This window comes from Heterocephalus glaber, unplaced genomic scaffold, assembly GCF_053883595.1.
Source record: "Heterocephalus glaber isolate CG9 unplaced genomic scaffold, H.glaber_assembly_v1.0 deba00001806, whole genome shotgun sequence".
Classification (NCBI taxonomy): Eukaryota; Metazoa; Chordata; class Mammalia; order Rodentia; family Bathyergidae; genus Heterocephalus; species Heterocephalus glaber.
Window position 1 is genome coordinate 958,283 of NW_028258481.1, and position 26,787 is coordinate 985,069.

Genomic DNA, 26,787 nt, shown 5'->3' on the forward strand with positions numbered 1-26,787 from the left:
TCCACAGAGGCAGACGCCCGACATCACTCACAGGCGCGCTGTGCTCCCCTCAGACTGGGCCCCAGTGGTCCCGAGACTCCCCCAGGTCACACAGCCAGGGAGGGCAGGACGAGACCAGAGCCGGGCCCAATGGACAGAGTGGCCCGTTCACCCGTCCCCGGGCGGGGCGGGGACAAGGCGGCGCATCCGGCAAGGGCAGCCGGGCTGGCGTGCCCTAACCGTGGGGAACTGAGGCACGGAGTCTGAGGTACCAAGAGGCTCCAGCACTGCATGTGGGGCATCCTGGACCTGCACCACCTCGTGCGGGCCAACCGACCCTCAGGACAGGACCTGAGCCGCAGGGCTGCTCCCCGCCCCAAGCCTCCTGGAGGGGGCAGGGCTGCAGTTAATAATTACGGCTGCCCAGCCGGTCTCGGAGATAGATAGGGGCCATCCAGGCACCGCCCTGCCACCGGCTCCTGCGGGGACAGATAGCAAAGGTTACCGCGGCTCCGGAGGGACCCTCGGCTGCCGGTATGGCTGCCTCTGAGGAGCCCCCCGGCTGCCCCGCGTGCGGGCCGTGCCCTGTGTTCCTGGCCATGCGCTCGGGCGCCGTCCGCTATGCCCCGGCGGGCCTGTGCCCTGTGCTGCAAGGGACCTCGGGAGAGGAGTCCTGGGGCGCAGAGAGGTGAGCCCGGGGGTCTGAGCACCTGGTCACCCCGATGGGTCTGGAGGGCATGCACTCCGGTGGCCCCGCAGCCAGTGAGAGGTCCCAGTCCAGGGAGCAGTTAGCGTGAGCCGCCAGGGGGGCAGCACCGTGGCCTGACCACAGCAGCGCAGTGTCCAGGGAGTCCCCAGAGGTGACACAGCCTGACCTCTGGGGTCCCCTCAAGGGCCTGCTCAGCCAGCTGTGAGGGCTTCTGTCAGCCAACTCGGTGACACCTACCTGCTTTGGGCCAGACCCCAATCTAACCCGAGCCGGGCTGGGCAGAGGGACACTGCCTCTAGGGCCATAGCCCTGGGGACAACTATGCAGCAGATGCAGGGACCAGGCCAGGGGTGAGAATGGCGCAGAGTGGGAAGGGACACTGGGGGGCGCGTCCACGTTGTTCCCTGCACAAGCCGTCAGCCAGGGAAAGGGCAAGGCACAGGCAGGGCCAGCCCGGCCTCCACTCACCGACCTGTGCGCGGTGCCCACCTGGGCCAGGGGAGCCCTCTTCCGTGTTGTCAGTTACACCAGCACCTGGCTTGGGGACCCCGGGAAACTGACCAGAAGCGGATCCCTGAGCTCATCTCCCCACCACGCTGGGCCAGAGGGGGACCAGGTGTGTACGGCGCCCTGCGGTTCCTGCCCTGGCAGCCCGTCTGGGCTCAGGAGGAGCTGATCCAGGTCCAGCGAATGGCAGCTGACTGGGTGGGCTGCAGCCTGGGGGTCACCCCTCCTGCTGCTGCCCAGTGCCCTGGGGAAGTTGAGGCCCAGGACTGGTGGGTCAGAGGGAGGGGGACGCAGGTGCACGCGCTCCTCAGGGATTCACCCCACATGCCCTGGAGGGAGGCTCTAGGGTCCCGCCCGTGGCAGGCCCGGTGAGGGGGGGGGTCACAGCCAAGGTCAGACCCTCCCTCCCTGGGGACCCTCATGCAAGGAGGGCTGAGACCGAGTTGGGGTCCCCCTCGAGAGTGCCCCCATGGACCGCGCAGGCAGCCGGGAAGAAGCCCAGGGCTGGCGCGGCGCCGTCTCCACACTCGCGTGAATCTGGGGCGGGGCGGCCCGAGCTGGTGCGGCCGAGGCCGACTGCGTGTCTGTCTGTCGCGCTCGCAGTCCCGTCCCCGAGTGGGATGGGCGGGCCGAGTGCACGTGACGGCGGGCGGGGCCAGCACGTGTCCCCGGGCTGCCCTCGGCCATGTGACGCGGGGCGGGTCCCGGCAAGGGCGGCGGTGGCGCGGACGGAGGACGCCGGGCCGAGGCTGCGATGTGGAGCGGGTAGGAGCGCGGGAGCGGCCGCCACGCTGCGGGTCGGGCAGAGCCGCCGGGCCGCGTGTGCCGGAGCCCGCGGTCCCCAGGTCTTCACGGAGGAGCGGGCGACGCCTCTCTCCGGGCTGGAAAGCGTCCTGGCCGCGCCCCTCCTGCCCCGCGGGCTGCGTGCGCGCCCTGGGGTCCCGGGGCGGGGCTTTCCGCGGGGCTCGGTCCCCCCCCACACACATAGGTTTGGGAGCAGCCTGGCGTGGAGGAAGCCGGGCGTTGGGTGGACCGAGGCAGAACACCTCTGAGTTGCTGTGTGGCCCCAGGGCTGTCACTGCCCTTCTCTGGGTCCCCAGGTGAAGCGAGCTTGGGTGGGGGAGACCCCCGCCTAGAGAGCGCCTGTTCTGGGGCATCCGGCTGGCCCCTGCACCCACCTCAGGACAGGGTCTCGGACTCCCCAGGGCCGCCGGCCAGGCCTGTCTGTCCTGTCCAGGGCCCTCCTGGGGCACAGGAGGCCGACAGACCCCAGCCGGCTCACACAGCCCTGGATGCTGCATGTCCTTTGTGGGCCTCGGGGTGCAGCCAGGGCTCCATAAATGCAGTGAGTGTGGGGGCAGCCGGGCACTCGAGAGGGGTGGCAGAGTTCGGGTTCACCTTGATGCTTTATGCCCCCCCCCCCCGTAGACGCAGTAGGCAGGGACTTGGGGCCCGTGCTGCCAGCATCCCCTGGGGTCAGCCTGCCCCGCCAGCAGTTGAGAGGGACCCTGCTCAGGGCCACACTTAGCCGGCCCAAGGGCGAAGCGGCTTGGGCTTGTGACCCAGAGCTTGTGACAGCCCAGGTGGGACATCCTGAGGGCTGGTGGCCCTGGCAGAGCTGCGATCGCTGCAGGTGGGGGTGAGGCTGGTGGCCCGGGCCTGACCCCAGCCCCTTCCGGGTGGGCAGCAGTGGCTGGGGGACCTCCACGGCTAGGCCTGGGACTAGGGACACAGGGCCCTCCGCCGTGACTGTAGGGCACACACCCCGCACCCCGAGCCGCTCCTGTCCCACACCTGTGGCTCCTGGGCTACCTGGGAGTAGGGCTGCGGCTGTATCCTCGGAGCCGGCCGCTGGGACCCACTGGGCAGAGGCCGAGCCCCAGTCCTGGCTGCCCCTTTGCTGTGACCACAGAGCTCAGCACAACCTCTTGGCCTCTGTGTCCCCCTGCCACCTGGGGTGACCCCTGCTCCAGGGAGCCCCAGGCCGACCCAGGGCCAGGCAGGAGACCCCTGCTCGGGAAGGTAGGGGCTGGCTCCTGGGCCCTCGGTGAGCACATCTTGTCCTAGACCCTCCCAGCACTGCTCACTGTGGGTCTGGGAGCCTTGGGGACCCAGGGAATGCCAGGTTTGGGGGCACCTCTTGCACCCCCTCGGGCAGCATGTGCTGTGGACCTGGAGAGACCCCCCTGGCCTGGCTCACTGGGAGCCTGGGGACAGAAGGGCTGCATTCCCTCCGGGCCACCTACTCCTCCCTGCCCTCACACCCAGGACCCGCTGCCCTTTTTGGGGTGCCCCGCCCCATCTCTCACCTGTCGCTCCACCCCCTCCATGCGCCCAGGGCCCAGGAGACGAGGTGCCCCTCCCAGGCTGTGGCTGCAGCTGCCCCCTGCCCTGGTGCCACCCAGCAGCCGCCACACTTCGTGCCATCCCCCTCCCTGGCCTCCCAGTTCCTGTGCCACTGCCCGGCCCCCTCTCTGCGGCGTCTGTGCTCCCAGCTTGCTGTCCCCCAGGGCCTCCCCACCCCTGCCCCAGGCCCTCACTTCCTCAAAGCCACGCATCCGGCCTCTTCTCCTTTACACCCATCTGTGCCCCTGCCAGGCAGCGGTCACGTGCCCGTCGGGCCTGCACCCGGGTCCAGCTTCCAGTGCACCCCTTGGTGTGTGTTCCCACCTGGTCGCCCCTTCTGAACCTCAGCGCTGCCTTGTTAAAACACGGCTTGGGGGCGGGAATGTAGCTCAGTGGCACTGCACACAGTGCTGCCTTGGCCCAGAGCAGGGACCCCAACCCCTCTGGCGGGCACAGCATCAGCCTGAGACCCACATCACGTGGGTCAGAGCTGGGGCCTGAAGGCCTGGGCAGGCATGTGTGTGGCCCAGGCCCGCAGTGACCCAGGGACCTCTGGTTTGAGCCACAGAGTGGTCTCAAGGTGAGGTGCTGGCGCCCCACCTGACCTTGACCCTTATCCCTCGGGCTGCAGCAGACCCTGCCCAGATGTGCGGCTCTGCAGGGTTTGGGGACAGGCAGGACGGGGCCACAGCTCCACACAGCCCAGGCCGCCCTGGGGACAAGCCCACCGGACCCGGCATCCCTCCTTCCTCTGGGGTCTGAGACTGTAGTCCCCCGCTTCCCCCTGCACCGCCCCGGCCCAGCCCAGGGGAGCTGGTGGCTGTGGAGAGTCCCCTCCCCATGCCTCCTCTTCCCCCAGGAGGGGTGGTGTCACCAAGAGACACTGATGCGGAGTGGGGTCCCATCCTGGCTCCCGCAGGGCCGGAAGTGAGGGCTGCTGGGAGATGATGGGCCACCCTGCCTACCTCGGCCTGGCCCCCATGCCTTCGCCGTGGCCAGAGAGCTGGGGTGGGCGGATGGGCTTGGTCTTCAGCCGGGCCAGGGCTGCATCCAGGTGTCCCCCTCAGCAGGATGCCAGGGCTGGGCCCTCGGGGATGGCTGTCCTGTGGCCACCCTGCTCTCGCCCGAAGTTCCTGCTGGTCCACCTTTGGCGGGCTCCCCGGCTGAGGGACAGTGACCCATCTCCCACCTGAGTGGCAAGGTTGGGCCTGGCCAGCAAGGGGCACCTTGGGGGTTTCCGCCCCAGGCAGCCATGGACGGGACGCTCACTTCCCGGAGGTCCCCGGAGCAGGCTGCTTCCTGGGGCTGAGCAGAGGCTGCGGGGCCAGTGTGGGCTGAGCTGGGTCTGATCTTCCCATCCCGGCCCGAGGCCTAGACCCGGGGCAGGTACCCCCATCCCCTGCCCCCCAAACCCGGACCACCGCTGTGGGCCCATCTGGGGACAGGGCTGCCACCTCAGCACAGACCCGACCACCTGGGTGACCAGGGCAAGCGCCTTCCCTTATCTGAGTAACAGGGACAGTGTTTTCCACGAGAAAACAAGCACTGAGCACTCTGGGAAGCTGAGGCAGGAGGATCGCAAGGTTGAGTCCATAGCGACTTGGTGAGACCCTGTTGCCGAACAGAAAGGGCTGGGGTGTAGCTCAGGATGAAGGCTCCTGAGTCCGTCCCCAGTGCCCCAGTAAGTAAAGGCGAATGGGAGAACTTGGCGCCCCCGTGAGGGCCCTGGGTGCAGACCCTGCCCCGCAGGGCCACCACAGTGCACCGGGGAGGGAGGTCCAGGAGACCCAGCCGTCTGCACAGGGCAGAGGGAGCACCTGGAGGGCCCCGAGGACAAGGAGGGGAGCCCCCAGCCCATGTGTTCCCTCACTTCCGCCCCCTGCTGCCCAGTGCTGGCTCAGGCCCCGCTCTGCTGAGCCGCTCCCACTGGGAGCGGGTGTCTGAGGCCTGGAGAAGGGGGCTGACCTCCCCGGGCCAGGCCGGAAGTGGTCGCCTCCTGGGCCGCTGGCAGGCTCTTCCTGCCAGGCACCTCCCGCTTCCTCTGGCCCACCCAGAGGGGCAGGGTTTCCACTAGCTGAGCCATCAGCCTGCAGAACTGGGCTTAGCTCAGCTTGTGGGAAGCAGCTCCTGCTCTCCTGTGGGGTGCACACCCGGCCCTCGGGGCTGGCGTCATCAGGGTCCTCCCCCTGTGGAAAAGCCGAGGCTCTGATTCTTGTCCTCTGCCTCCTCCTCCTCTTTTGTGTTTTTGAGACAGGGTCTCACTATGTAGATCAGGCTGGCCTTGAAATCACTATGTAGCCCAGGATGGGGTCAAACTCAAAGGTGATCCTTCTGCCTCAGCCTCCTGAGAGCTAGGATCACAGCCCTGTTGTATTCCCAAAGTCCATCTGTCAGCCTGGAGTGTGCTAATCTCTGCTGCCCAAGGCCTGGAGCTGGGGCTCGGGCTTGATCACTGTCCCTGTGAGAGCAGTGACAGTTGGCAGGGCCCTGTGCTGTGGTTGGAGGCCAGAGGCTGGGGCAGCCATGTCTGCAGGGCCGAGGCCCCGCCCACCTGGGGACCCCGCCTGATGTTCTTGTTTGCCTTGCAGCCTGCCTCAGCCAGACCAGGGCCTCCGGCCTCCCCTCTCCACTGTCCCAGGGCCCTGGAAGGGCGTGGACCCCAGCAGAGGCCACTGGCAGGCCCCTGGGCCCCCTGCCCAGGCCACTGTGGAGGGGGAGCCCCCTGGGGTCCAGGCTGCAGCCGCCACCCCGCTGGACGTGTCACGCCTGCGCAGCTCCTCCATGGAGATCCGCGAGAAGGGTGCAGAGTTCCTTCGGGAGGAGCTGCGGAGAGCCCAGAAGGTGGGGTCCCATGGGGGCAGGGGGCGCAGGGGTGTGGGATGACACCCCGAGTCCCCAAGACAGGCCAGCTCTGTGTGTTTCACCCCAGTGCAGGGGCTCGACCCTGGGCACTCAGCACAGCCTGCCCCCACCTCGGGGTCTCCAGGTGGGTGCCCTCATGCCACAGGCGGGGGCCGCAGTGCTTCCCCAGGCCTGGCACCAGGCCGAGGCCCCGGGTGGCTGACGCCCACCTGCCCTGTGCAGGAGCTGAAGCTGAAGGATGCAGAGTGCGAGAGGCTGAGCCGCGTGCGGGAGCAGCTGGAGCGGGAGCTGGAGGAGCTGACGGCCAGCCTGTTCGAGGTGCAGGCAGGGTGCAGTGGGCGAGGCAGGGTCCTCAGGCTGTGGGCGGCTCAGCAGACCCTGCCTTCTTCCAGGAGGCACACAAGATGGTTCGAGAGGCCAACGTGAAGCAGGCGGCCTCAGAGAAGCAGCTGAAGGAGGCCCGGGGCAAGGTGAGGCCCAGGCCAGGCTCCCAGGCTGGCTGTACCCTTGTGGGGACAGGTGGGGCCGGGGCGGGCGGGGGCACTGTGGTGGCTTTGTCCTGTCACTTTGAAAGCAGCCTCTGGCCTGGCTCCAGCCCCCAGGTGCTGGCTGGTTCTTCTGGGCCAGACGCTCAGGGCTCCTGCTGCCAGCGTGGCCTCCATGGGCCACCTCCCCCGGGGGGCTCGGCCTCCCTCGCTGCACATGGGGTCGTGTCCCCTCTGCAGATCGACATGCTCCAGGCGGAGGTGACCGCCCTGAAGACCCTGGTTATCACATCCACGCCAGCCTCCCCCAACCACGAGCTGCACCCGCAGCTGCAGAGCCCGACCAAGGCTGGGCCCCGCAAGGGACACTCGCGGCACAAGAGCTCCAGCAGCGCCATGTGCCCTGCTGCAGGACACGGCCTCCCGCAGGACAAGGAGGGCAGGGAGGTGAGGTGCCAGCATTGGCGGGCCTGGCCTTTGCTGTGCGGCCTGGAGCCCGTCCAGCTGGCTCTGGGCCCCAGGCCTTTGTGGGGACACAGAGCACCCTGTTGCCCTGGGCTGGGCAGGGCCCTCAGGGACAGGCCTCTTGGACTGGCTCCAGGTGTGTCCACGGCCGTGAGACCCCTGTGGCAGCGTCCTGGGGCCACTTGTCCCCGAAAGACATCTCCCTCATGCCCGGCCAGGCCCGTGTGCGGAGGAGGCTGCCCACTAGCCTGTCTCCTCCGCTGAATGGGCCTCTGGGGCCGCGGGAGGAGCTGTGGGGACACAGCTGTGTCAGAGCTGCAGCCCACCCTCCCGTCCTCGTCTATCCCCGGAGCCCGGCCTGGACACTGACACCTTCTGCCTCCTGCTGTCTCTGTGCGCTCTCTGTCTGGCCATTGGTCTGCCCTCCGGCCCGACCCAGCCTTGCCCCTTCCCCTCCCTGCTCCTCTGCGTGCTCCCCACAAGGCCGCCCACCTCACCTTCAAGCTGGCCTGGCCGCCCCCACGTGGGGGCCCACGCCTGCCACCTCCGCCACCTGCCTCTCCCTTGCCTGGCAGGTAACTGCTCGGAGGCTGCTGCCTAGCGTGCCCTGTGTGCAGTGGGACTGGCCAGCCCCTGTGGGTGCCCACATGGAGGTGCTGAGCGGCCTGAACGGGCCCTGCACCTGCTCTGGGACCCTTTAGGGCCGAGTAACTGCAAACATGTGGCACGAGCTCAGTGCCTCTCCCGGATGTGGCCGCCTGCCCACCGCTGGGCCCCAGCGCCCCGGGTCCCTGACCCCCCACCTGCTGCTGCCCCCAGGTGGACTCCACGCTGTTCGCAGAGTTCCAGGCCTGGCGGGCGGCGCCCACGCTGGACAAGGCCTGCCCCTTCTTGGACAGGGTGCACCGCGAGGACGTGGGCCCCTGCCTGGACTTCGCCATGCGCGAGGTGAGCGGGCGGCAGGCAGGCAGCCGAGGTCCAGCGCCCAGCGCCCGCCGCCCGCTCACTCACCGTCTGCTGCCGCAGCTCTCAGCGCTGGTGCGGGGCGCCGTGGAGGACAACACGCTCACCATCGAGCCCGTGGCCTCACACTCGCAGCCCGGCACAAGGCCCGCCACGGAGTGTGTCCGCACCAGGTGAGCGTGCCCGGCCCTCCCGCCCAGGGGACCCGGCAGGACAGGGACAGGGACAGCTGCCGGCCTCCGCAGGACTGGGGGCCACCTCGGCTTTGGAGCCCAAGTGTGCAGCGTGCGGCAGCCACGGGCTCACCCTGCGGGGCGGGTGTTCCTGTCGTCACCGGGCGCCCCGTCCACTCAGCGTCACAGCCAGGAGGACAGCAAGCATCCTCCTGGGTCCTGCGGCCTGGGTGCTTTCCCCAGGCTTGGGCTCTGTGGCTGTTTCCTAGGCAGTAGGGAGGCCGCTGGGAAAGGGTGGCTTTGGGGTTTGGAGCAGCAGGGCTGGAACTGGGAGAAGAACCAGAGCGCGGCTGGGGATGCAGGGGACGGCAGGAGCTTGCCGGGGGCCCAAGGGACAAGGGGCAGCTGGGCTGGGAGGCTCAGCGGGGCTGTGGACGTGAGTGGGGTCAGCCGGGGTGGGTCGCCCAGGCCCGGGCTCGGGGGCTCACAGGAAGAGGCCCAGGGGAGCAGGAGGGCTGCCTGTGGCGGGGTTGGGGTGACGGCTCCGAGGCCCTGTTAGCGGCAGGGACATCTCCAGGGGCTGCAGCCTTGATGCGCTGGCAGCAGCATGAGGCTGTTAGGCACTCTTCCCAGGAGGGGACGGGCCTGCGGAGCCGGGGCCTTGGAGCGGGTGCCCGGGTCTGGACGCCCCTCTGTCCTCAGCACGTGCGCCCTGAGCGGGCTGAGCAGAACTTGCCGCCACCGCATCCGGCTGGGGGACTCCGAGAGCCACTACTGCATCTCACCATCCTCCCGGGCCAGGGTGAGTCTCCTGCCTCCTCGGGCCGCCAGGAGGACCCCGGGGTGCCAGCCGGGCCTACAGACCTGCAAGGCACAGGCTCAGAGAGGGCAGAGGCTGGGGTGCAGCTCCAGCCCACACTCCTGCCTCCCTTTGCTGGGCCGGGAGCCCAGCCTGCCCTGCGTCCACGCCCCAGGGACTTGCAGGGCCACAGCCATGGCTCAGTGCTGCTCCTCCCCGAGTCCATCCTTTCCACGGACACGAGCGGCTGGCAGGATTCAGCCTAAGCTGGAGGACGGGGGTCCTGCAGGCCAGGCACCTTCGGCCCCATGGGCAGCTCCAGCTCGCCCGGGTTTCAGGATGCGCCTTGGGTCGGGAGTGGGCTGGGCAGCTGTCCTCATCCGAGCTGTGGGTGGGACTGAACATGGTGGGCTCCCAGGCCTGCACACTGTCGTGGCGGTGGGAACTGGCTTCTGCCCGAGGCTGCTCTGGGCCCGAGGCCGGGCCTGGCCTCAGGGAGGGGAGAGGAAGTGGAGGAGCAGAAGCCTGTTTGGAAACACGGGCAGTGACAATGTGAGCTGCTCCCCGGCCCTGCAGTGCCGCCTGGGGCAGGACAGTGTGCCCCGGCCTGGGCTCTTCAGAAGACCCCTCAGCTGTAGGCTGCTGTCCGTGCCTGCGAGTTCTTCCACGAGGCTGTACCTCGGCCGAGGAGCTGTGCGCAGGACACGGGGCCTGTCTGGACCCCGGCCTGCTCGGTGGCCGCAGGGCCCTTCCTCCTCTTCTCTCCCAGCTGGGCCCCGCGCCACCTCCTGTTCCTCCTGACCGGCTTCCGGTTGTGCTGGGCAGAGCTGGAGGACCGGCCTGGTGTGCATGGGGAGGGACCCTGCACGTTCTCCTCAGCGCTCGGCCCTTGGTCCCTGAGTCGTCCCCCTCCCAGGCCTGAGGGCCGCCCAGCCAAGGTCTGCAGCCGCAGGGGGAGTGGCGTGCTCCCTGTTCTGGCCCTCAGCACCCAGTGTGGGGCGGGGAGCGGGGACCCCTCAGCCACTGCTGTCAGGGCCTCGTGAGCTGTGGGAGCCAGCCCAGGTCTCACGGTCAGGCACAGCCTGGCCTTGCTGCTGATCGGCACAGCCCGCAGCCCAGCCCTGTCCAAGTCGGGCCGTGGGCATCCTGCCCGCTGTCAGGCCCACACTGGCCTCCAGAGCCCAGGAGTGGGGTCCGGCGGGTCACTCGTCCCCTTCTACCCCAGATTACGGCGGTGTGCAACTTCTTCACCTACATCCGCTACATCCAGCAGGGCCTGGTGCGGCAGGATGGTGAGCGCCCCCTGGTGGCGCATGGGTGGCCCTGGGAGAGCAGAGCAGAGGCCAAGCCCGCTGCTGGCCTGGCTTTCTGGGCTGCATGCTGCGGTGGGGTGGGGGTCCCCGCCATCGCTGTGGGGGTGGGGCACAGCAGGGAGGACCAGGCCTTCCGGGGACCCCGAGCTTCCTTGTCCCTGCCTGCAGTGGAACCGATGTTCTGGGAGGTCACAAGGCTGCGGAAGGAGATGTCGCTGGCCAAGCTGGGCTTCTTCCCCCAGGAGGCCTAGGGCGCAGCCGGCCTGGAGCAGCACCTGCCTCAGGGCAGCTAGCCCTGAGCCACAGCTGCAAGGAGGGACCAACGCCCACCCTGGATGGACGCAAGGACAGGCGGCCCTGGAGCTCCGAGCTGAGCCTTCCACACCCCGCCAGGCAGTGCACAGGTGCATCTCCAGAGAGCACCATGGACCGAAGCACGGGGCTCCTGGGAGGGGACCCTGGGCAGGGCACATCCTCCGGGCCGCTGCCTCCCCTTGCCCTGTGGCAGCCAAGTCTTCTGGGAAGGACAGTTCTGGGGCAGCCAGACCTCCAAGGCATCCTCAGCCCCTGCCCCAGCACCCCCTCCATACTGGGCCAGCCCCGGGCCCCTGCCTTTCTGCCCCAAGGGCAGCAGGCTAGGAGGGCGTGGGCCTCCCCCACCCTGCACCACACGCAGTGGGGAGCCCCCCAGCGAGCACCACCCCTCCTCCCACCACACCCCGAAGCCCCACTGCCGGGATGGGGATGGGCTCTTCTCTCTGAGTGGGCACAGGTGGGACCTGGGTGCCCGCCCACAGCTCTGCTGCAGATCCCGGGGTCTGCACACTGGACACCCCACCACGCCCGTGCCCCTCCTGGCTGGAATGCAGCTCCGTCTCTGTTTAATAAAGGAGGCTTTGTTGGTGGGGCTTGGCCTGTTGGTGGCACTCTGGGCTCCGGCCAGGCCTCTGGGCATCTGTGGGAATGAAACCAAATCCTCCCCTGCCCACCTCGTGCTTGGGATTACCCCAAATCCTGAACGAAACCTCCTGCCACACGTATGTGCTGCGCCGGGGCACTCCATCCCCTGTAGGGCTCTGGGGTCCGGGCAGGCGGCTGGCATTGGAGGCCAGACAGTGTGGGGCCCTGGGGTCCCGGCCAGGCTTGGGACCTGTGGGTCCTCCCAGGGAAGGTCTGTAGGCGGCCTCAGGGCCCTTCCAGCCAGGCCGTCCCTTCCAGGGTCGTGAGCCCCCTCCCCGCCCCGAGGTGGCCACTGCCCAGGCTCACCACCATGTCCCTGGGGACTCCAGGCCACAGCTGGTACCAAGTCCAGGGTGTCATGTGTCCCCTGACCCGTCACCCCAAAGACCTTCCCGGCCCCTCACTCCTCTCTGGGCCTAGCTTGCTTTCTTTTGTTTTGAGTCAGGGTCTCTTGTGTAGCCCAGGCTGACCTCAAACTCATGGCAATCCTCCTGCCTCAGCCTCTTGAGTGCTGGTATTGCCCGCATGGACCACAACACCAGAGGCCTAGCTCTCATCCTGCAGTTGGGAAGATTGCATTAGATAGCTTTCGAAATTTTAAACAACTAAACTTCTTTTTAAATTTTTGTTTTTTAGGGCCGGGGATTTAGCTCAGTGGTTTCACCGCCTGCTGTGCAACCTCAAGGACCCGAGTTGATCCCTGGCACCAAAAAAGCAAAAAACAAAAAACCAAAAAAAAAAAAAAAAAATTTTTTTTGTTTTTTAATTGTTAACCCCCCCCCCGAGAGTTTACCATCTTTTATTTTTGAGATGGGGTTAAGTGAGCCCCCCATCAGCACCCAAGTAACTGGGTCCTCCAGCGCGTTTGCCCCACCCAGCCGTCCACCACCGGAGTGTGAGCTGTGTTAGGTGTGTTTGCTCGGGTGTGAAGCAGGTGTGCAGAACCTTTGGTCTCAAAAGTGAAATTCGTTGGCCGGGGGTTTAGTGCAGTGGTGCCCCCGCCTGCCTTGCAAGCTCAGGGTCCTGAGTTCGATCCCCAGTACCAAAAAAACACAAGTGAAATTTATTCACGTAAATAAGTCTGTCTCCCCCCACTCTGCCCTGTGACCCTGTCCCGCTTCCTGCTTCTGTGAGTCAAGACACGTCACGTGGCATGTCTGCAGTGTGTCCACATCCTGGCTCCCTCTTCCAGGCTGAGTAGTACTCCACCTCCATGCCATGCTTTGTTGATCCACCTGTGAGTCTATTTAGCTCACAGTTCGGAGTCAGCTGGCTCCAAGGCAGGGTGGCACATGGCAGAAGAGCACTGCAGAGAAGAAAAGGTCCATGGCACCCCCAAGGTAGCAGGAGCAGGAGGGACCCTAACAGCCCCTTTGGTCATAGACTACTCAGGGCTAGGGCGGGCAGCACTCACGCCCTTAATCCCAGTGCCCTCGGGCCTAGCCCTGGACCGTGGGTCAGTCACTCACGATCTGGGCATCTGAGGAAGCAAGCGGGAGGCTTTGGAGGATGTCTAGACATGGCCTCAGCACCCGGCTGCCTCCCTGTGAGCGGAACGCAGCCTGTGCTCGGGCCTGGCTGGACGGCGCGTGTCCCCTGGGCACCCACCTTCCCAGGGAGGCTGCACCATCCTCCCTCCCCATGCAGAGCACAGGCTCTGGCCCCGTGTCCCCTGCTGTGCGAGCCTAGCTCCGTGCACTGGGTCTCACGCGTGTGCTACTGGGAAGGCCTGGGCTTGCTCCCCCTATGCCCCCCACCCCGGGACGGAAGATTCAACCCAGGGTGGCTCTGCCACTGAGCTGCAGCCTAGCCCTTTTTATTTTGAGACAAGTTCTCATTAAATTGCCCAGGCTGGCCTCAGACTTGCATTCCACCTGCCTCAGCCTCCCGAGTAGCTGGCATGACACATGTGCACGTGTACCGGTTGTCAGGCCCGATCTGGCTGTGAAATGCGTAATGAATGTGCTGTTGAAGGCTGCAGCCCTCAGCAAGACCCGCCGCCCCAAACGCCCCTGGTTGTGCCTGGTGCTGCTGGCCTCTCCCTCAGCCCACCTGCGCTCAGGTGCGTAAAGCCCACGCCTCCCTGCTTCCCGCTGGCACTCAAGCGCCCTCCCCTCCGCCGTTTGTCACCCTGGCAGCCTCCCTGCTGGGCTTGGGGCTCGGTCCCCGCTGTCACTGCACCAACATCCCATGGCTCTGGGGCCTACCTGGGGATGGCGACGTCACTGTGCCCCGCAGGAGGCCCATGTGGCGGCTCAAGGCAGGGAGCGAGCAGCGGGGACGCTCAGGGCTCCCCAGGCCTCACGCCAGGCCCCACAGCTGGCCGTCCCCACCCTGGAGGCCGGGCTGCTGCGACCTGCAGTGCAGCCGTGGAGTCCTGGTGTCCCTGCTCCCAGGCCTCCGGAAGCTGCGAGGCTGCCTGGGACCGGCCCGGGGCCCACAGGGAGTGAGCGGGAAGTTGCCGGCTGCACAGGAGGGCCCACGCCCGTCACGCGTGAGGAGCAGGGGAGCGTGGCCAGGCCTTGTCCTTGGATTATCTCCCGGGCCTCCGTCCGGGCCTCCGTCCTGCGCCTGCAATTCAACCAGCTGCCGGTGAGACGTACTCGGGAAAACATTCCAGAAAATTCCAGAGAGCAGCACTGGCAGCTCCGCCTGCCTGAGCCGGAGAGGGAAGCGGTGAGGGTGACGCCCCCGCCTCGTGCGGTCAGCCTGGTCGGCCTGCGACGCTGCGTCCACCCAACACCGCAGGGAGCGGCCGTCCCCAGCCGCGCAGTGTGAGGCCGCACGGCAGCCCCATGGGTCCCCAGGTGCGATCAAAGCGCAGGGGCGCACTGCGCGGGTCACACGAGCGCCGCGCCCTTCAGAGCCGGGCTTGGCGTCCCGGGCCCGGGCCAGCTGGATCGGATCGGTGCGCGGTGAGCGCGGCGCCCTGCACATTATTCCAGCAAGACGAAAGGCAGGGGATCAGATGCTCCGGTCCTCACCGGCGCCCCGCAGCACGGCCTGGGTCCCAGTCCAAAGGCCCTTCCCCGCCCCGACAGAGCCGTGGGGCCCCACCCACCTCGCAGCGGGGCTGGGCTGGGGGCGGGGGCGCTCCACTCCCTGGGAAGAGCGCTCCCAGCACGCAGGGCCCTGCAGGCTCCCAGCCTCACGCTCCGCCCCCAGTGCGGCCCTCGCACCCCTGGGCTCGGCACCTCCGCCCCTCTCTTTCGCACAGCCCCCATCCCCATCCCTGAGGAAGGTGGGGCCGCGGGCGTTCAGGGCCTCGCAGTCACCCCCAGGTCGGTCTCCACCTCCAGGCGCCCAGTTGGAAGCCCCGGGCCCTGGCCGTCCCAGGGACCTCGCCAAACCCGATCTGCGTGCGCCCTGGGGCGGTCTGCGCTGTCCCCACCCTCCTCTGAGGGCGAACCGAGCCGGGGGCCCGGGCTGGGGGCTGCAGGCAGGGGCAGCGGGAGGGGCACACGGCGGCCAATGGGGCGCGGCGGGCGCGGCAGAAGGCGGGAACTGGCCCGCGGAGGCGCGTTCACGCCGGCTGCTCGGCAGCCCCTGGCGACCTGCTGTGGGGACCGGGTGCCTGGCGGGACTGCGTGCGGCCATGGGTGGCGTCGGGGAGCCCGGCGGGGAGCGGGGGGCGCTGCTGCCCACCCTCCGCTGGGAGCAGATCCGAGCGCACAACCTGCCGGGCGACAAGTGGCTGGTCATTGAGCGCCGCGTCTACGACATCAGCCAGTGGGCGCAGCGACACCCGGGCGGCAGCCGCCTCATCGGCCACCATGGAGCAGAGGACGCCACGGTAAGGGCTTGCTGGGGCGGGGGGGGGGCGGGGGCGGCGGCTGGAGCTTCTCTCAGCCGGCCAGGGACGACAGGGGGCGGCGGTAGCCCCGGGACCCCAGCGGTGGCTGCGCGGGGCAGGTGAGTGCCCTCCCTTGCATCTGGGTTTCTGTCCCGCTGGGCAAGGGATGAGCCGCTGGTCACAGGGGCGCCCGCCATCCGGCGGGGGCTGGGCAGCACCACGGAGGTCTGTGGCTGAGCCGGCCAGGCCGGTGACTCACCTCTGCTGCCCCAGGCCTTTGCCAGCCCGGCGGGGTGCCCAGGGGCAGGCTAGCCCACTTCCCCACCAGGCGGGCCGAATAGAGGCCTGGCTGCCCGAGCCCAGCATGGAGCAGCCCCAGGGAGGGGACGGCCTCTCTGCTCAGCTGTCACCTGGACAGCAGGGGCTGGGCCTGCTGCTCTGTCCTCGACCCCCCAGAGCTCCGGGAAGGGCTCCAGAGCGTGTGGGAAACCCTGCCCTACCCTGGGTCCCACCCTTTGCTGCCCTGGTCCAGCCGGGACCAGAGATTACAGCGAGCAGGATCCTGAAGCCTAGTGTAGACAGCCTGGGGCCAGCGCTGGCCGGGGACAGCACCGCCCTGGGTTGCGGCAGCCCGAGGGCCAGGCGGCTGCTCACGTGCAGGCCCCACTGTGCCCGCAAGTGGCTGGGACGGGGGGTGCGCCACTCTGCAGGGCAGGGCCCGGTCCCTGGCAGCCCGTTTGGGTGGCCAGCTGGGGGCAGGAGCAGGAAGGGCCGAGGAGCTGGCCTGTGAATCACGCCTTCCTCCGGAGCCCGCCCGTGCTGGGCCCCTCCCGTCCCCAGTGCCTCCCCTAGCTCCAGGCCCAGGAGCACCAAGTGATGGGCTCCCCGGTGCTTCACACCCGTGGACGTGAAACCTGCTCCCTGGGGCCGGACCCTGCTCTGACCTTGCAGGCTGAGGACCTTGACCCCGGCTCGGCATGCCTCTGAGCCTCAATTTCCTTATTTGTAAAGGGGGAGCAGCCCCATGGAGGGGAGTGTCCACGCTGGCCCAGGGGCAGTCCCCGGCTCCCACAGTGCACCCCGCAGACTGGAGTGCAGCGGGCAGCCGGCCTGGCCCCCGCCGCATGCACTGGAGCAGGAGGGATTGCTGCAGGCAGCAGTTCCCCAGGGCTCCGCACACTGGGCTGGGCTTGAGGGAAGCACCTGTTGTGCCCAGGCCGCAGCCAAGGGGCTGGGTGGACGCCGTCTCTGTCCACTGCACCCAGCACGCACTCAGGGTCGGGCTGCCTGGACACCGCTGCCATCACAGCCCCAGAGCCTGGGAATCCAGGCCCAGAGCCGCCTGCCAGGAAATTCCCAGAGTTCCTGTGGGCCGAGTCAGCCCGGGTGTCCTGGGACACGGCCCGGAGCCGCGGGGAGTGACCGCTGGGCCCTGGCCAGGTTTGTCCAGCGTCACCAGCGCCAGGGGACTGGCAGAGCCACCCAGGGGTGAGGCCGCTGTGGGCCAGCGCCTGGGCCATGGGCTGAGCCTGAGGGTGCCGGGCCCACATGGAGAGCCTGTCATTGTCAGGGAAAAACAAAAGCAGAGCCGGGGCAGGCAGGTTGGTTCAGGACAAGCCCAGGAGGGACCACCAGCCACTCTCCCGCAGGACCACGAGGCGGAAGCGAAAGGAAAGGCCAAGCCGGGCCTTCGGGGGACTTCAGCGGACAGGAGCTGTGGCCCCTGCCAGGATCGGCCTGAGAGCGCAGGGGGTGGGGCCACCCAGAGCGAGGGATCAAGGGAGCGAGGGGCGGGTCAGCGGCCTCGCCCTCAGCAGCAGGGCGTAAGGAGGCCTCTGGGCGGTCGCCAGCCTCGCCCCAACCGCCCAGTCATCCCCACGTCGCAGGTGAGGTGGCTGAGGCTCGGGAGGCAGAGCAGCTGCCCGAATGGCAGCCTGGGCTCTGGGAGGCACAGTGCGCTGCCCGGTGCCCTGCAGGCCTGGGCCTTCTGAGCCCCTGCTTCAATCCCCGGCCTGAGCTGAGCCGGTGCTGGCAGTGTCACCCGCAGCTGCTGTCCACTGTGCCGAGGCCCCAGCTGACTGTGACTCAGGTCTCCGTCGGCCCCGCAGCCAGCCTGCTCCTGGCCGGGAAAGCTTCCTGCAGGAGTGCGAGACATGGCCGAGACACAGTGGGCCCTTCCACCCCAGCTTGGCAGGGCGCAGGGGCCGGACCCCGGGACCCATGCCGACTGCCCAGGAGGGGCCGGGCCTGGGCAGGACAGCGGTGTGCAGGGTGCAGGCGCCTTACTGACTCCCTCCTGAGGCCCCTGGGCAGACAGCTGGGCACGTGCGGCGGGGACCACAGGTTGCAGGGGAGTCTGGCCACTTTGAGGCCCCTGGGGCAGGAGGAGGAGGAGGTGGGCTGCATGCCCACCCTTGGCTGGGTCGGGAGTGCCAGGCAAAGGGCTTCCTGTCCTGGCCTCCCCATCTGTGGAGCGGAGGTTCTTCTCCCACAGCCTCTGGCTCCTGCTGACCCTCCTGGCCTGGCACAGCAAGCCAGCAGGAACCTCCAGGACATCCTTGGAGTCCTGGCCACTCTACCCTGCGACCCTTCCTGCCCCAGGTGTCTGGGAAGCCTGTGGGGTGGAAGGTGCTGCTCACCCTGCCCCGCCCTCAGCATGGGCTGGGCTCGACCTGACGGACACCCTGCACTGGCCATGCTCCCGTGGCGGGGACACCTGGACCACGTTGCGGGCAGCACTCTCCACCTACCCAGTGCAGTTCCGGCCAGGACCAGTCCGCAGCACCAGGGGCGTTGCTGGTCCCTGCTGCTGTCTGTCTGGACCTGGGGTGGGCAGGATGCACCCCAGGTCCCAGGGGCCCAGGTAGGGGGAGGTGAGTCCCGAGCGCATGGAGGGACAGACGTGCCTCCTCTCCCTTAGGCTGGGGAGCGTGGGCACCTGGCCACAGGTGGAGCCCACAGGGGTCTGGGGGCGCCAAACTCGGCCCAGGACTTCGAGTGCTACCTTGACCGGTTCCAGGGGGCCAGGTGAGTCCTGGCTGCCTGGCGCAGTGACCGGCCTCCCCCACCTCAGTTGGAGACCCTGCAGGGACAGCACAGCGGCTTGGCACACGGCCCTGTCCCTCGAGTGAGTGCTGACCTCGCTGAGTCCTGGCCCTGGGTCCTCCAGCAGAGACCTGGAGAGGGCCGGTCACACGCCCTGGGGGCCAGGCCCGTTGCTGGGGTTGGAGTCTGGAGCCCGGAGGTGCAAGCTGCCAGCTGCCCGCCCGGTGCAGGCCCAGCTGTCCTGGCGCCACCTTCCTGTTGTAGGGCCGGGCGAGTGGGAATGACAGAGCCGCCCCAACTCCGAGTTAAGTGAGTCCGAATTATAAGCCGCCTGGTGGAGACTGACTCGGCCAAAGGGAAGGCCGCCTACCGGGTCCTTGCACGGCTCCTCCCATTGGGGGATGGGTTCGGGGAGCACTAGCACAGGAGCCGAGCTTTGCTAAGCGTGGGGTCGGGGCAGTTCCTGCAGCTCAGTAAACAAAATGTCACTGTTCACCAGGCAGTAAAGGTGCCGTGCTTGCAGATTCACACAGGCATCCTGTCTGCAAGGCAGTAAAGATAACACGGCTGCAGACTCAGGATGCAGGTCTGTCAGGCATTAACTGAGGGGACTCCCAGGGGCCGGGGAGGCGACGCCTGAATTGCTGACGGCATAGACGGGGCAGGGTGGCTGTCGCCTCCCCGCTGGCTGCAGCCCTGGGCTTCGGTCCCTGGGTGGGCGGAGGGGAGACCCTGGCACCCGCTCTGTTCGCATGTCCTGCCGGGCGTGACTCCCCCTGTGCCAGTGGGCGCCGGGCTCTGCGCACTCACTCGGTGCCAGCGTCACTTCCACCCGGCACCTCAGGCTCAGCCTGGGGAGGGGAGGCAGCCCTGGGGACACTGCTCAGGAGCCCAGCCGCACCCAGGGCGACGTGCTGGCTCCACTCACCTGGGCCTGGAGCCTGCAGATTCTTGGGGACCGAGTGGGAATGGGCTGGTGGCTGTGGGCTGGGGCCTGGCGCTGAATGGCGCAGTGTACGGCCCCGGGGGTGGACAGCATCGTCCTCAGCGCCACTGCACAGGACACTGGACATGGTTACTTTATGTGTCCTTTACCGTAACAAAGAGTTTCATAAAGAAAGCGAATGCTCAGCAGCCCGGAGCCAGAAGGGCCCTGCAGCCTGGCCACCTCGGTTTACCCAGCACTCTGGGAGGCTGAGGCAGGAGAACCACAAACTCAGCCCCAGCCCAGGCATCTCAGGAGGTGATGGGCCAGCTCCAGGCTGCACAGGGAGTGGGTCAATGAGCCCCAGAAGCACCCTGGCTCCCCGCCCTCCTCAGGCTCCCCGGAAAGCAGGGCCAGGCAGCTTCCTGTGGCCCCCAACCTCTGCCCAGCCCATCTCCCGAGGCCCAGCCCTATAACGGGGAGCACAGCCAGGCTGGGCTGTTCCCAGGGCTGCCCGGGGCAGTGAGACAGTGGGCAGCAGGCGAGGGCTCCTTCCCCACATCCCGCGGCTGCAGCCTCTGTGACTGTCAAGCACTTAAGTTCTAATCACCATTCAGTAGCTGTCCACACTTGTGTGCCGAGTGCTGTGTGGACACACCCATGTGCAGCCTGCTCCCGGCCTGGCCAGGACCCGTCAGCAAGGTGCTTGCTCCAATGTGGGGCTCGGCTTGTTAGCGAGGGGACCGCAGGTGTCCTGTCCAGAGCAGGCCCTGTGGCACCTGTCCCAAGCCCTTGGAGACAGCACCATGCAGGCCCTGGGCCTTGGAAGGAGCTCCTGAGACCATAAGGACAGAACCAGCCGAAGAGCTGCACACAGGAACAACCCAGGTAGACAGAATGAGAGCAAAATACGGTGAATGCTTAGGCTTAAAAATGTACCACAGTAAAAGACACTGCAGTGAATCCCTTCAAAATTCTCCCCTCCCGGGGATTTAGCTCAGTGGTTTCGCCGCCTGCTGCGCAAGTTCAAGGACCCGAGTTCAATCCCTGGCACCAGGAAAAAAAAATCCTCCCCTCACTTGAACACACTCATCCCATCATCCTGGCCACTTTCTGCAGCAGCTCTGGAGTCCTTTCTCTCTCTCTCTCTTTCTTTTTTTGTTTCTTTTTTTTTTGTTTTTTTGAGACAGAGTCTCACTGTGTATCCCAGGCTGGCTTCAAACTCAAGGGGATCCTCCTGCCTCAGCCTCCCGAGTGCTGGGATTACAGACAGGCCTGTGCCATGACGCCTGGCTAGAGGCCTCTTTTGGGTCTTAACTTCACTGTTCTGGCTGCATGGACATCCTGCATCGACTGAAAACGCTTCCTTTTCATGGTCATTCTGACTCTGGGTGGAGCCGGAAGTCACCCAGTCCAGACTCGGTGAATGAGGTACACAGGGGCAGGGCATAGGAGCTGCCTTTCCGCTCGATGCCACTTGGCGGCGGCAGTCACCACACTTTTGTAAGACACTCAGGAAAGAGGACTCCAGAGCTGCCGCAGAGCATGGCCAGGACAAAGCGGTGTTCAAAGCGAGGGGGCACTTTGAGGGGAGTCCGCGGCAGTGCTTCCCCTACCACAATACATTTGTTTAAACACGAATGTGCACCGTGGATTTCGATCTCCTAAAGCCAAGTAGGGGACGGCTGCATGGAGCCGGGGAGTTTGCGTCCCCTCCCTGGGTGCTGCCGCCTCCTGGGGCTCTGTCCCCAGCTTCCTGTTCTCTTTTTTATGGGAGGGCGATGGATCCACTGACTTGAGGGGGACAGGGAGGGCTAAAGAAAGAAGACAGTAGAGACTTGCATCATCTCAAAGTATGTGGGCAGGAGGTCAGTGCCTCGGCATGGCCAGCATTTGTTGGGCACAGTAATTGGAGGGAGCATCGGGTGACGAGGGTGGTGGTGATCCCATGTCGATGTGAATCTCACGCTGCTGCCGGCTGAAAGGAGGGCACTCCCGGGACAGTAGGTGGGATGAGCTCAGCTGATAAGGAACGCCTCCCTCCCCAGGTGAATCCTCTCCTGCTGCTGGGTTCTCTCGATGTCTTCAGCTCATGTAATCTCACCCTTAAGCGTCACAGGGGGCCGTCAGGGGCCATCAGGGGGCCATCGAGGCCTCCGCGGGTGACCGGAGGCCAAAGGAGTTGTATTTCCGCATGCCACAGCCGGCTCTCCGGCAAGGAGACATGGGCTTAGACGGCTATAGACATACTTTGATTATGAAATGATTTCCAAAAAAATTTATGTAGAATGGCTCCCCATGTTTTTTCCTCCAACTCCTCTTTTTTATTCCTCCTCCTGTTCTGCACCCTCACACCCAGCTGTTACACAGAATCACAGTGCTGGAATGAACACAGGCAGTGTATAGTTTTACCTTTAAAAATTTATGCTTCACACCAAGTGTGCTGGCACACACCTGTAATTCCAGCACACTGGGAGGCTGAGGCAGGAGGATCACAATCTGGAACTCTGGCTGGGCAATTCAGCAATTTAGCGAGAACCTGTCTCCAAAAATACATCTATTTTATGCTCCTACTTTTTTTGTTTTTCTTTTGAGACAGGGTCTCGCTAAGTTGCTCAGGACAGCCTCATGCCTATGACCCTTCTGCCTCAGCCTCCCAAGTAGCTGGGATTACAGCTCTGGGCCATCATCCCAGCAGTCTGCTCCTATTTTTTAATTTTAATTTTTATTAGCATGCATTTGCAGCTAATAAATCCCATTCGTCGTAGGGAGTTTTTACTTCACCTCCCCTGACTCCACCCTATCTCTGCTCCTACTTTTTTTTTTTTTTTTTTTTGGTGTTTTTGAGGCAGGGTCTCCCTTTGCAGTTTAGGCTGGCCCTGGACTCACTATATAGCCCAGGCTGGCCTCGAACTCTCGGCGATCCTCCTGCCTCAGCCTCCCAAGTGCTCGGATTACAAGCACGTGCTACCATGCCTGGTTTACTGCTCCTACTTTTAAACCCAATGAGGTGGACCCTTCAGGGTCCCTGAGAACTCTCGTGGGGTCTCCATGGACCTTGGTAGCAGGGGCCCTGGAGCCAGTCCTGCTTGGAGCTTGGCAGGAAGGAGGGTGATGCAGATCCCTGGGGGAGCTCAGCATGCTCTCAGAAGGAACGGGCCTTCTGGTCTCCCAGGAAACCCAGACTGTGTGCACTGGGCCCCTGTGCGGGGAGGTACAATGAGGTATCCAGGGGCCGGCGAGGCCCCATGCACCTCTGCTGGGCACCCGCTGACCTGCTGTGTGTCGCCAGCTGCCTGCCTGTCCCCTGGTCATCTGCTCTCCGTCCTCCAGGAAGCCTTCCACGCCTTCCACCAGGACCTCAGCTTCGTGCGGAAGTTCCTGCGGCCCCTACTGATCGGAGAGCTGGCCCCGGAGGAGCCTGGCCAGGACGGACCTCAGAACGTGAGGGGCTGCTGGCGGGATGTAGGGGGCGAGTTCTGTGTCCCGCTGTCCCTCACCACCCCACACCAGGGCAGGGAGGTGGTGAGGCCTGGCAGAGGCTCCGGGGCGGGAGTCGCCTCTCGTCCCCGGTGACGGCCCCTGTGCCTCGTAGGCCCGGCTCATCGAGGACTTCCGAGCCCTATGCCAGACAGCCAAGGACATGCACCTGTTCGAGGCCGACCCTGGCTTCTTCGCCCTCATGCTGGGCCACATCCTGGCCATGGAGCTGCTGGCCTGGCTGCTCGTCTACCTCCTGGGCCCCGGCTGGGTGCCCAGCACGCTCGCCGCCCTCGTCCTGGGCATCTCCCAGGTGACCCGGGACTGCCCGGGGTGGGGCCCAGGCAGGTGGGCACTGGGGTGGACGTGCAGAGTGAATGGTGAGGAGTGAGCCAGTGAAAGCCCCGGGCTTGGCCTGCGCTAGGGAAGTTGGCATCCAAACCCTGAGCACGGGGTAGGAGCCGGGAGAGCAGGGCTGTGGCTGGACAGGGAGTGGCGGGCGGGCGCCCGGCGGGGACTGGCCAGACCTGTGTTTGGGGTTTCCCTGCCTGGCCAGCTCTGGAGCGGAGAGCGGCGTCCAGCTGGGGCCCGGGGCTGCCTGGGGCTCTGGTGTCTGCTGCTTGCCAGGAGGAGAAAGGGAGGCCCGGGCGGGTGAGGCCTTCGCCTGGGGTGTGGTTCCGAGCCCGAGTGTGTCTGTGTGCGTGCGGGGAGAGGCAGCCGTGCACCAGGGGCCCTGGGGTCCCCGCCTGGCCCGACCCCCCCTTCTCGCAGGCTCAGAGCTGGTGTTTGCAGCACGACCTCGGCCACGCCTCCGTCTTCCCCACGCCCCGGTGGAACCGCGTGGCCCAGCAGTTCGTCATGGGGCAGCTGAAGGTGAGGGACGGGCGCCCGCGGGTGCCGCCCAGCCCTGACTGCCCGCCCTGACCGCCCGCCCCCCTCCGCAGGGCTTCTCGGCCCACTGGTGGAACTTCCGCCACTTCCAGCACCACGCCAAGCCCAACGTCTTCCACAAGGACCCGGACGTGACGCTGGCGCCCGTCTTCCTGCTTGGGGAGTCCTCTGTGGAGGTGGGTGGGGGTCTTTCTGCACTCTGCAGGCCGCCCTCGCCCCGGGCCGCAGCACCTACAGCCACCTGTCTCCACAGTACGGCCGGAAGAAGCGCAGATACCTGCCCTACAACCACCAGCACCTCTACTTCTTCCTCAGTGAGTGCCCGGCTCCGGCAGTGCCCAAGCCTGCACTTCCCCAGCCCCACACACTGCAGCGTCCCTGGCCCCACATCAGGCTGGGAGCCCTGGGCCACTACTGTGGCCAGCAGGGATGAGTATGTCACGCTGACCCTGACCCCCGGCCCCTGACCCTTGACCTGCCACAGAACGGACAAGGGAGGAACTGGGCGGCCGAGGGTTGCCTGCTGTCACAGGGACCAGGCCTCGGGAGGGCACTGGCATGCTGTGCATGTCGGGGACAGCGCCCCTCGCCCAGCCTCCTCGATCTGCACCCCTCCTGCAGTCGGCCCCCCGCTGCTAACCCTGGTGAACTTCGAGGTGGAGAACCTGGTGTACATGCTCGTGTGCCTGCAGTGGGCGGTGAGTGGGCAGCAAGTGTCCTGGCCCAGTCCCTCCGTGCTGCAAGCAGGGACCCGGCTCACCAGGGAGGGGGCGCCTGGTCCAGCGGCCCAACATCCGCTCAGCGGGGCCTCCACCATCCACAGGACCTGCTCTGGGCCGCCAGTTTCTACGCCCGCTTCTTCCTGGCCTACATCCCCTTCCACGGAGTCCAAGGGGCGCTGCTGCTCTACGTGGCCGTCAGGTAGGCACAGGTCGGGGCCAGGGCGGCAGTGCTGCCATGGGGGGGTGGTCCCACACGGGGACCGGGGTGGGGGGCTGACGCCGGCTTCCGCAGGGTCCTGGAGAGCCACTGGTTCGTGTGGGTCACGCAGATGAACCACATCCCCAAGGACATCGGCCAAGAGAAGCACCGAGACTGGGTCAGCTTGCAGGTGGGTGGGCCCTGGCCCGGGTGGGCGGCCCTGGGTGGAGTGGACATGAGCCGCCCCTCACCTGTGCCCACCGCGTGTGGCAGCTGGCGGCCACCTGCAACGTGGAGCCGTCGCCCTTCATCGACTGGTTCAGCGGGCACCTGAACTTCCAGATTGAGCACCAGTGAGTGGGGCTGGTGTGGCAGGAGCAGGGCCCTGGCAGCCCCACCGGGCGACGGCAGCCTGTGTGACCCTGTCCCCACAGCCTCTTCCCCACGATGCCCAGGCACAACTACCGCAGGGTGGCGCCGCTGGTCCAGGCGCTGTGTGCCAGGCACGGCCTTCTCTACGAGGTCAAGCCCTTCCTCACCGCCATGGCGGACATTGTTGGGTAAGGCCTCGGCCCCAGGAGCCAGCACGGGCGGGGGGGGGGGGGGTGGAGGACGGGACACTTAGGATGCCCAGGGGCTGGTGGGCTCCAGGGCAGCCCCTGAGCAGTGTGGCTTACCGCAGACACAGGAAATGCTTTGGCCAAATAAACACAGCAGACATCCAGGGTGGTGCCTGTGGCAGTGCCCCGGGCTGTGGGAACAGGCAAGGGCTCGGGGCTGGGCGGGCTGTGTTGTGCGGGCTGTGCCAAGCGGGGGTGCTCTGACTGCCGGTGCACACGGGAGGGTGCTGCAGCAGGAAGCATGGGGCCCAGGGTCCGGCTGCCACCCAGGCTGGGGGGGCACAGGACAGTCCCCAGGGACTGGGAAGCCTCCCTTGCGCCCTTGCACAGCGTTCCCTGCACTGGTGTGACCAGCTGAGGCAGCAGGCGCTGGGGGCTCCGTGTCCTGTCTCTGAGCCCAGCGGAAAGAGGTGACAGAGAACTCGGTGCAGGGACGGCTAGGACCTGGGGCTCGGCCTGGCTGCACCCCTTGCCCTCCGTGCTCACCCGCCTAGGGTGGGGCACTCAGGGTCGCAGGACCTCGAGCTGAGGGGCCCCTTGTGCTCCAGCACCGACCCCGCCCTCCCCAGGTCCCTGAAGAGGTCCGGGAACGCCTGGCTGGACGCCTACCTCCACCAGTGACTGCGGGAGCAGACTGGGCCGGGACCCGCGCGGCACCCCAGGAGCCGCTGCCTGCCCTCCCGAAGCCCTGTCCAGTGGAGCCCTCAGAGCGGAGGGAGGGTGCAGAAGCCACACCTCAGCACAGCACGTTTTTCCACACCAGAATTGGGGAAAACTGTTATTTTTATATAAAAGCCAAGCCAGCTTTACTGTGGAGCAGAGCGATGAATGTGCATGGATTTAGGGGCGGGGATCTGCCCGGCTCTCAGAGGCTGGGAGGTCTCGGGGTACCAGGGGTGGTGGCAGAGTGCAAGTGTCTGTTTAGGGCAATTCCCGGGCAGGGTCACTGCACCAGCTGCAGGCCCACTTCCCTGGGGCACCCTGTGGTCTGGACGGATCCCTCTGGGAGTGGAAAGGCCCACATGCTGCAGAGCTTCTTCTTTCCCTGCCTGCCGTGGGCACGGGGCTGGGGAGATGCTGTGCCTCCGCCCAAGGCCCCTCCACAGGTGGCTCAGCCTGCGAACCCCATCCCAAGGCCTGAGCCCCGACGCTGGCATGACCGTGGGTGTCCAGGGCAGGCCCCTCAGCCCCGTGCTGTCAAGAGTGCTGTGTGGCTCCCAGGCCTCCTTCTGGGAAGTCCCCTGCCCAGCCTGGGCCAGGGCGTGTGGGGGCACCCTCGTCTGCTCACATCAGTTGCCCCCAGGCCACGGAGCCTTCACCCTCTTCCTGGGGCCTAGGGGCCTGGCCACGCTGGGGTGTGGGGTGTGGAGGGCCCTGGCCACGACTTGAGGCTGTGCGGCCTGGGGGAAGTTATTCAGCCTCTGACTCTAGTGCTACCTCCTAGGTGATGGAAAATAAAAGGATCACATTTTGTGCCCTTGGTCCACCCCTTGCCCTGTGGCCCGAGTCTCATTTTGCTTCTGAGGGCAGGGGGTACTGGTCACCCCTGTC

General features: G+C 66.5%; 2 protein-coding genes across 10 annotated transcripts; both read left to right on the forward strand.

The window, feature by feature from the left end:
- The first annotated feature begins 419 nt into the window (after positions 1–419).
- Rab3il1 (RAB3A interacting protein like 1) lies at positions 420–12,334 on the forward strand. 7 transcript variants are annotated; one of them, XR_015448286.1, is made up of 11 exons: positions 420–667; positions 6,130–6,382; positions 6,626–6,721; positions 6,796–6,873; positions 7,129–7,335; positions 8,173–8,301; positions 8,380–8,489; positions 9,192–9,291; positions 10,514–10,580; positions 10,770–11,005; positions 12,198–12,269. XR_015448286.1 is itself a non-coding variant. In XM_087203717.1 (11 exons), exons 1-11 carry the CDS (start codon positions 1,616–1,618, stop codon positions 12,209–12,211), a joined length of 1,704 nt encoding a protein of 567 aa, XP_087059843.1. In that variant the 5' UTR covers positions 1,498–1,615; the 3' UTR covers positions 12,212–12,334. The 7 variants fall into 7 exon arrangements, 5 of the variants coding, with proteins under 5 accessions (XP_087059844.1, XP_004874343.2, XP_087059843.1 ...); XM_087203717.1 differs by lacking the exon at positions 420–667 and adding an exon at positions 1,498–1,960 and having other exon boundaries at positions 9,123–9,291; positions 12,198–12,334; XR_015448287.1 differs by lacking the exon at positions 420–667 and adding an exon at positions 1,881–1,960.
- Positions 12,335–15,058: 2,724 nt separating this feature from the next.
- Fads3 (fatty acid desaturase 3) lies at positions 15,059–26,722 on the forward strand. 3 transcript variants are annotated; one of them, XM_004874290.4, is made up of 12 exons: positions 15,059–15,354; positions 22,658–22,768; positions 22,920–23,117; positions 23,576–23,677; positions 23,749–23,871; positions 23,949–24,009; positions 24,317–24,393; positions 24,519–24,616; positions 24,710–24,806; positions 24,890–24,969; positions 25,051–25,176; positions 25,806–26,722. In XM_004874290.4, exons 1-12 carry the CDS (start codon positions 15,157–15,159, stop codon positions 25,855–25,857), a joined length of 1,323 nt encoding a protein of 440 aa, XP_004874347.1. In that variant the 5' UTR covers positions 15,059–15,156; the 3' UTR covers positions 25,858–26,722. The 3 variants fall into 3 exon arrangements, with proteins under 3 accessions (XP_004874347.1, XP_004874348.1, XP_087059842.1); XM_004874291.4 differs by lacking the exon at positions 15,059–15,354 and adding an exon at positions 20,522–20,755; XM_087203716.1 differs by lacking the exon at positions 15,059–15,354 and adding an exon at positions 21,157–21,372.
- The last annotated feature ends 65 nt before the right edge of the window (positions 26,723–26,787 follow it).

What these genes read in the sequence shown, in the direction of transcription:
- Rab3il1 (XM_087203717.1), top strand. Translation starts at nt 1,616, where the DNA reads ATGCAAGGAGGGCTGAGACCGAGTTGGGGTCCCCCTCGAGAGTGCCCC. An exon ending in AGGACAAGGAGGGCAGGGAG is followed by an intron (nt 7,336 to 8,172) that starts GTGAGGTGCCAG and finishes TGCTGCCCCCAG; the next exon opens with GTGGACTCCACGCTGTTCGC. An exon ending in CACCATCCTCCCGGGCCAGG is followed by an intron (nt 9,292 to 10,513) that starts GTGAGTCTCCTG and finishes CTTCTACCCCAG; the next exon opens with ATTACGGCGGTGTGCAACTT.
- Fads3 (XM_004874290.4), top strand. Translation starts at nt 15,157, where the DNA reads ATGGGTGGCGTCGGGGAGCCCGGCGGGGAGCGGGGGGCGCTGCTGCCC. An exon ending in TCGTGTGCCTGCAGTGGGCG is followed by an intron (nt 24,394 to 24,518) that starts GTGAGTGGGCAG and finishes CACCATCCACAG; the next exon opens with GACCTGCTCTGGGCCGCCAG. An exon ending in GCCATGGCGGACATTGTTGG is followed by an intron (nt 25,177 to 25,805) that starts GTAAGGCCTCGG and finishes CGCCCTCCCCAG; the next exon opens with GTCCCTGAAGAGGTCCGGGA.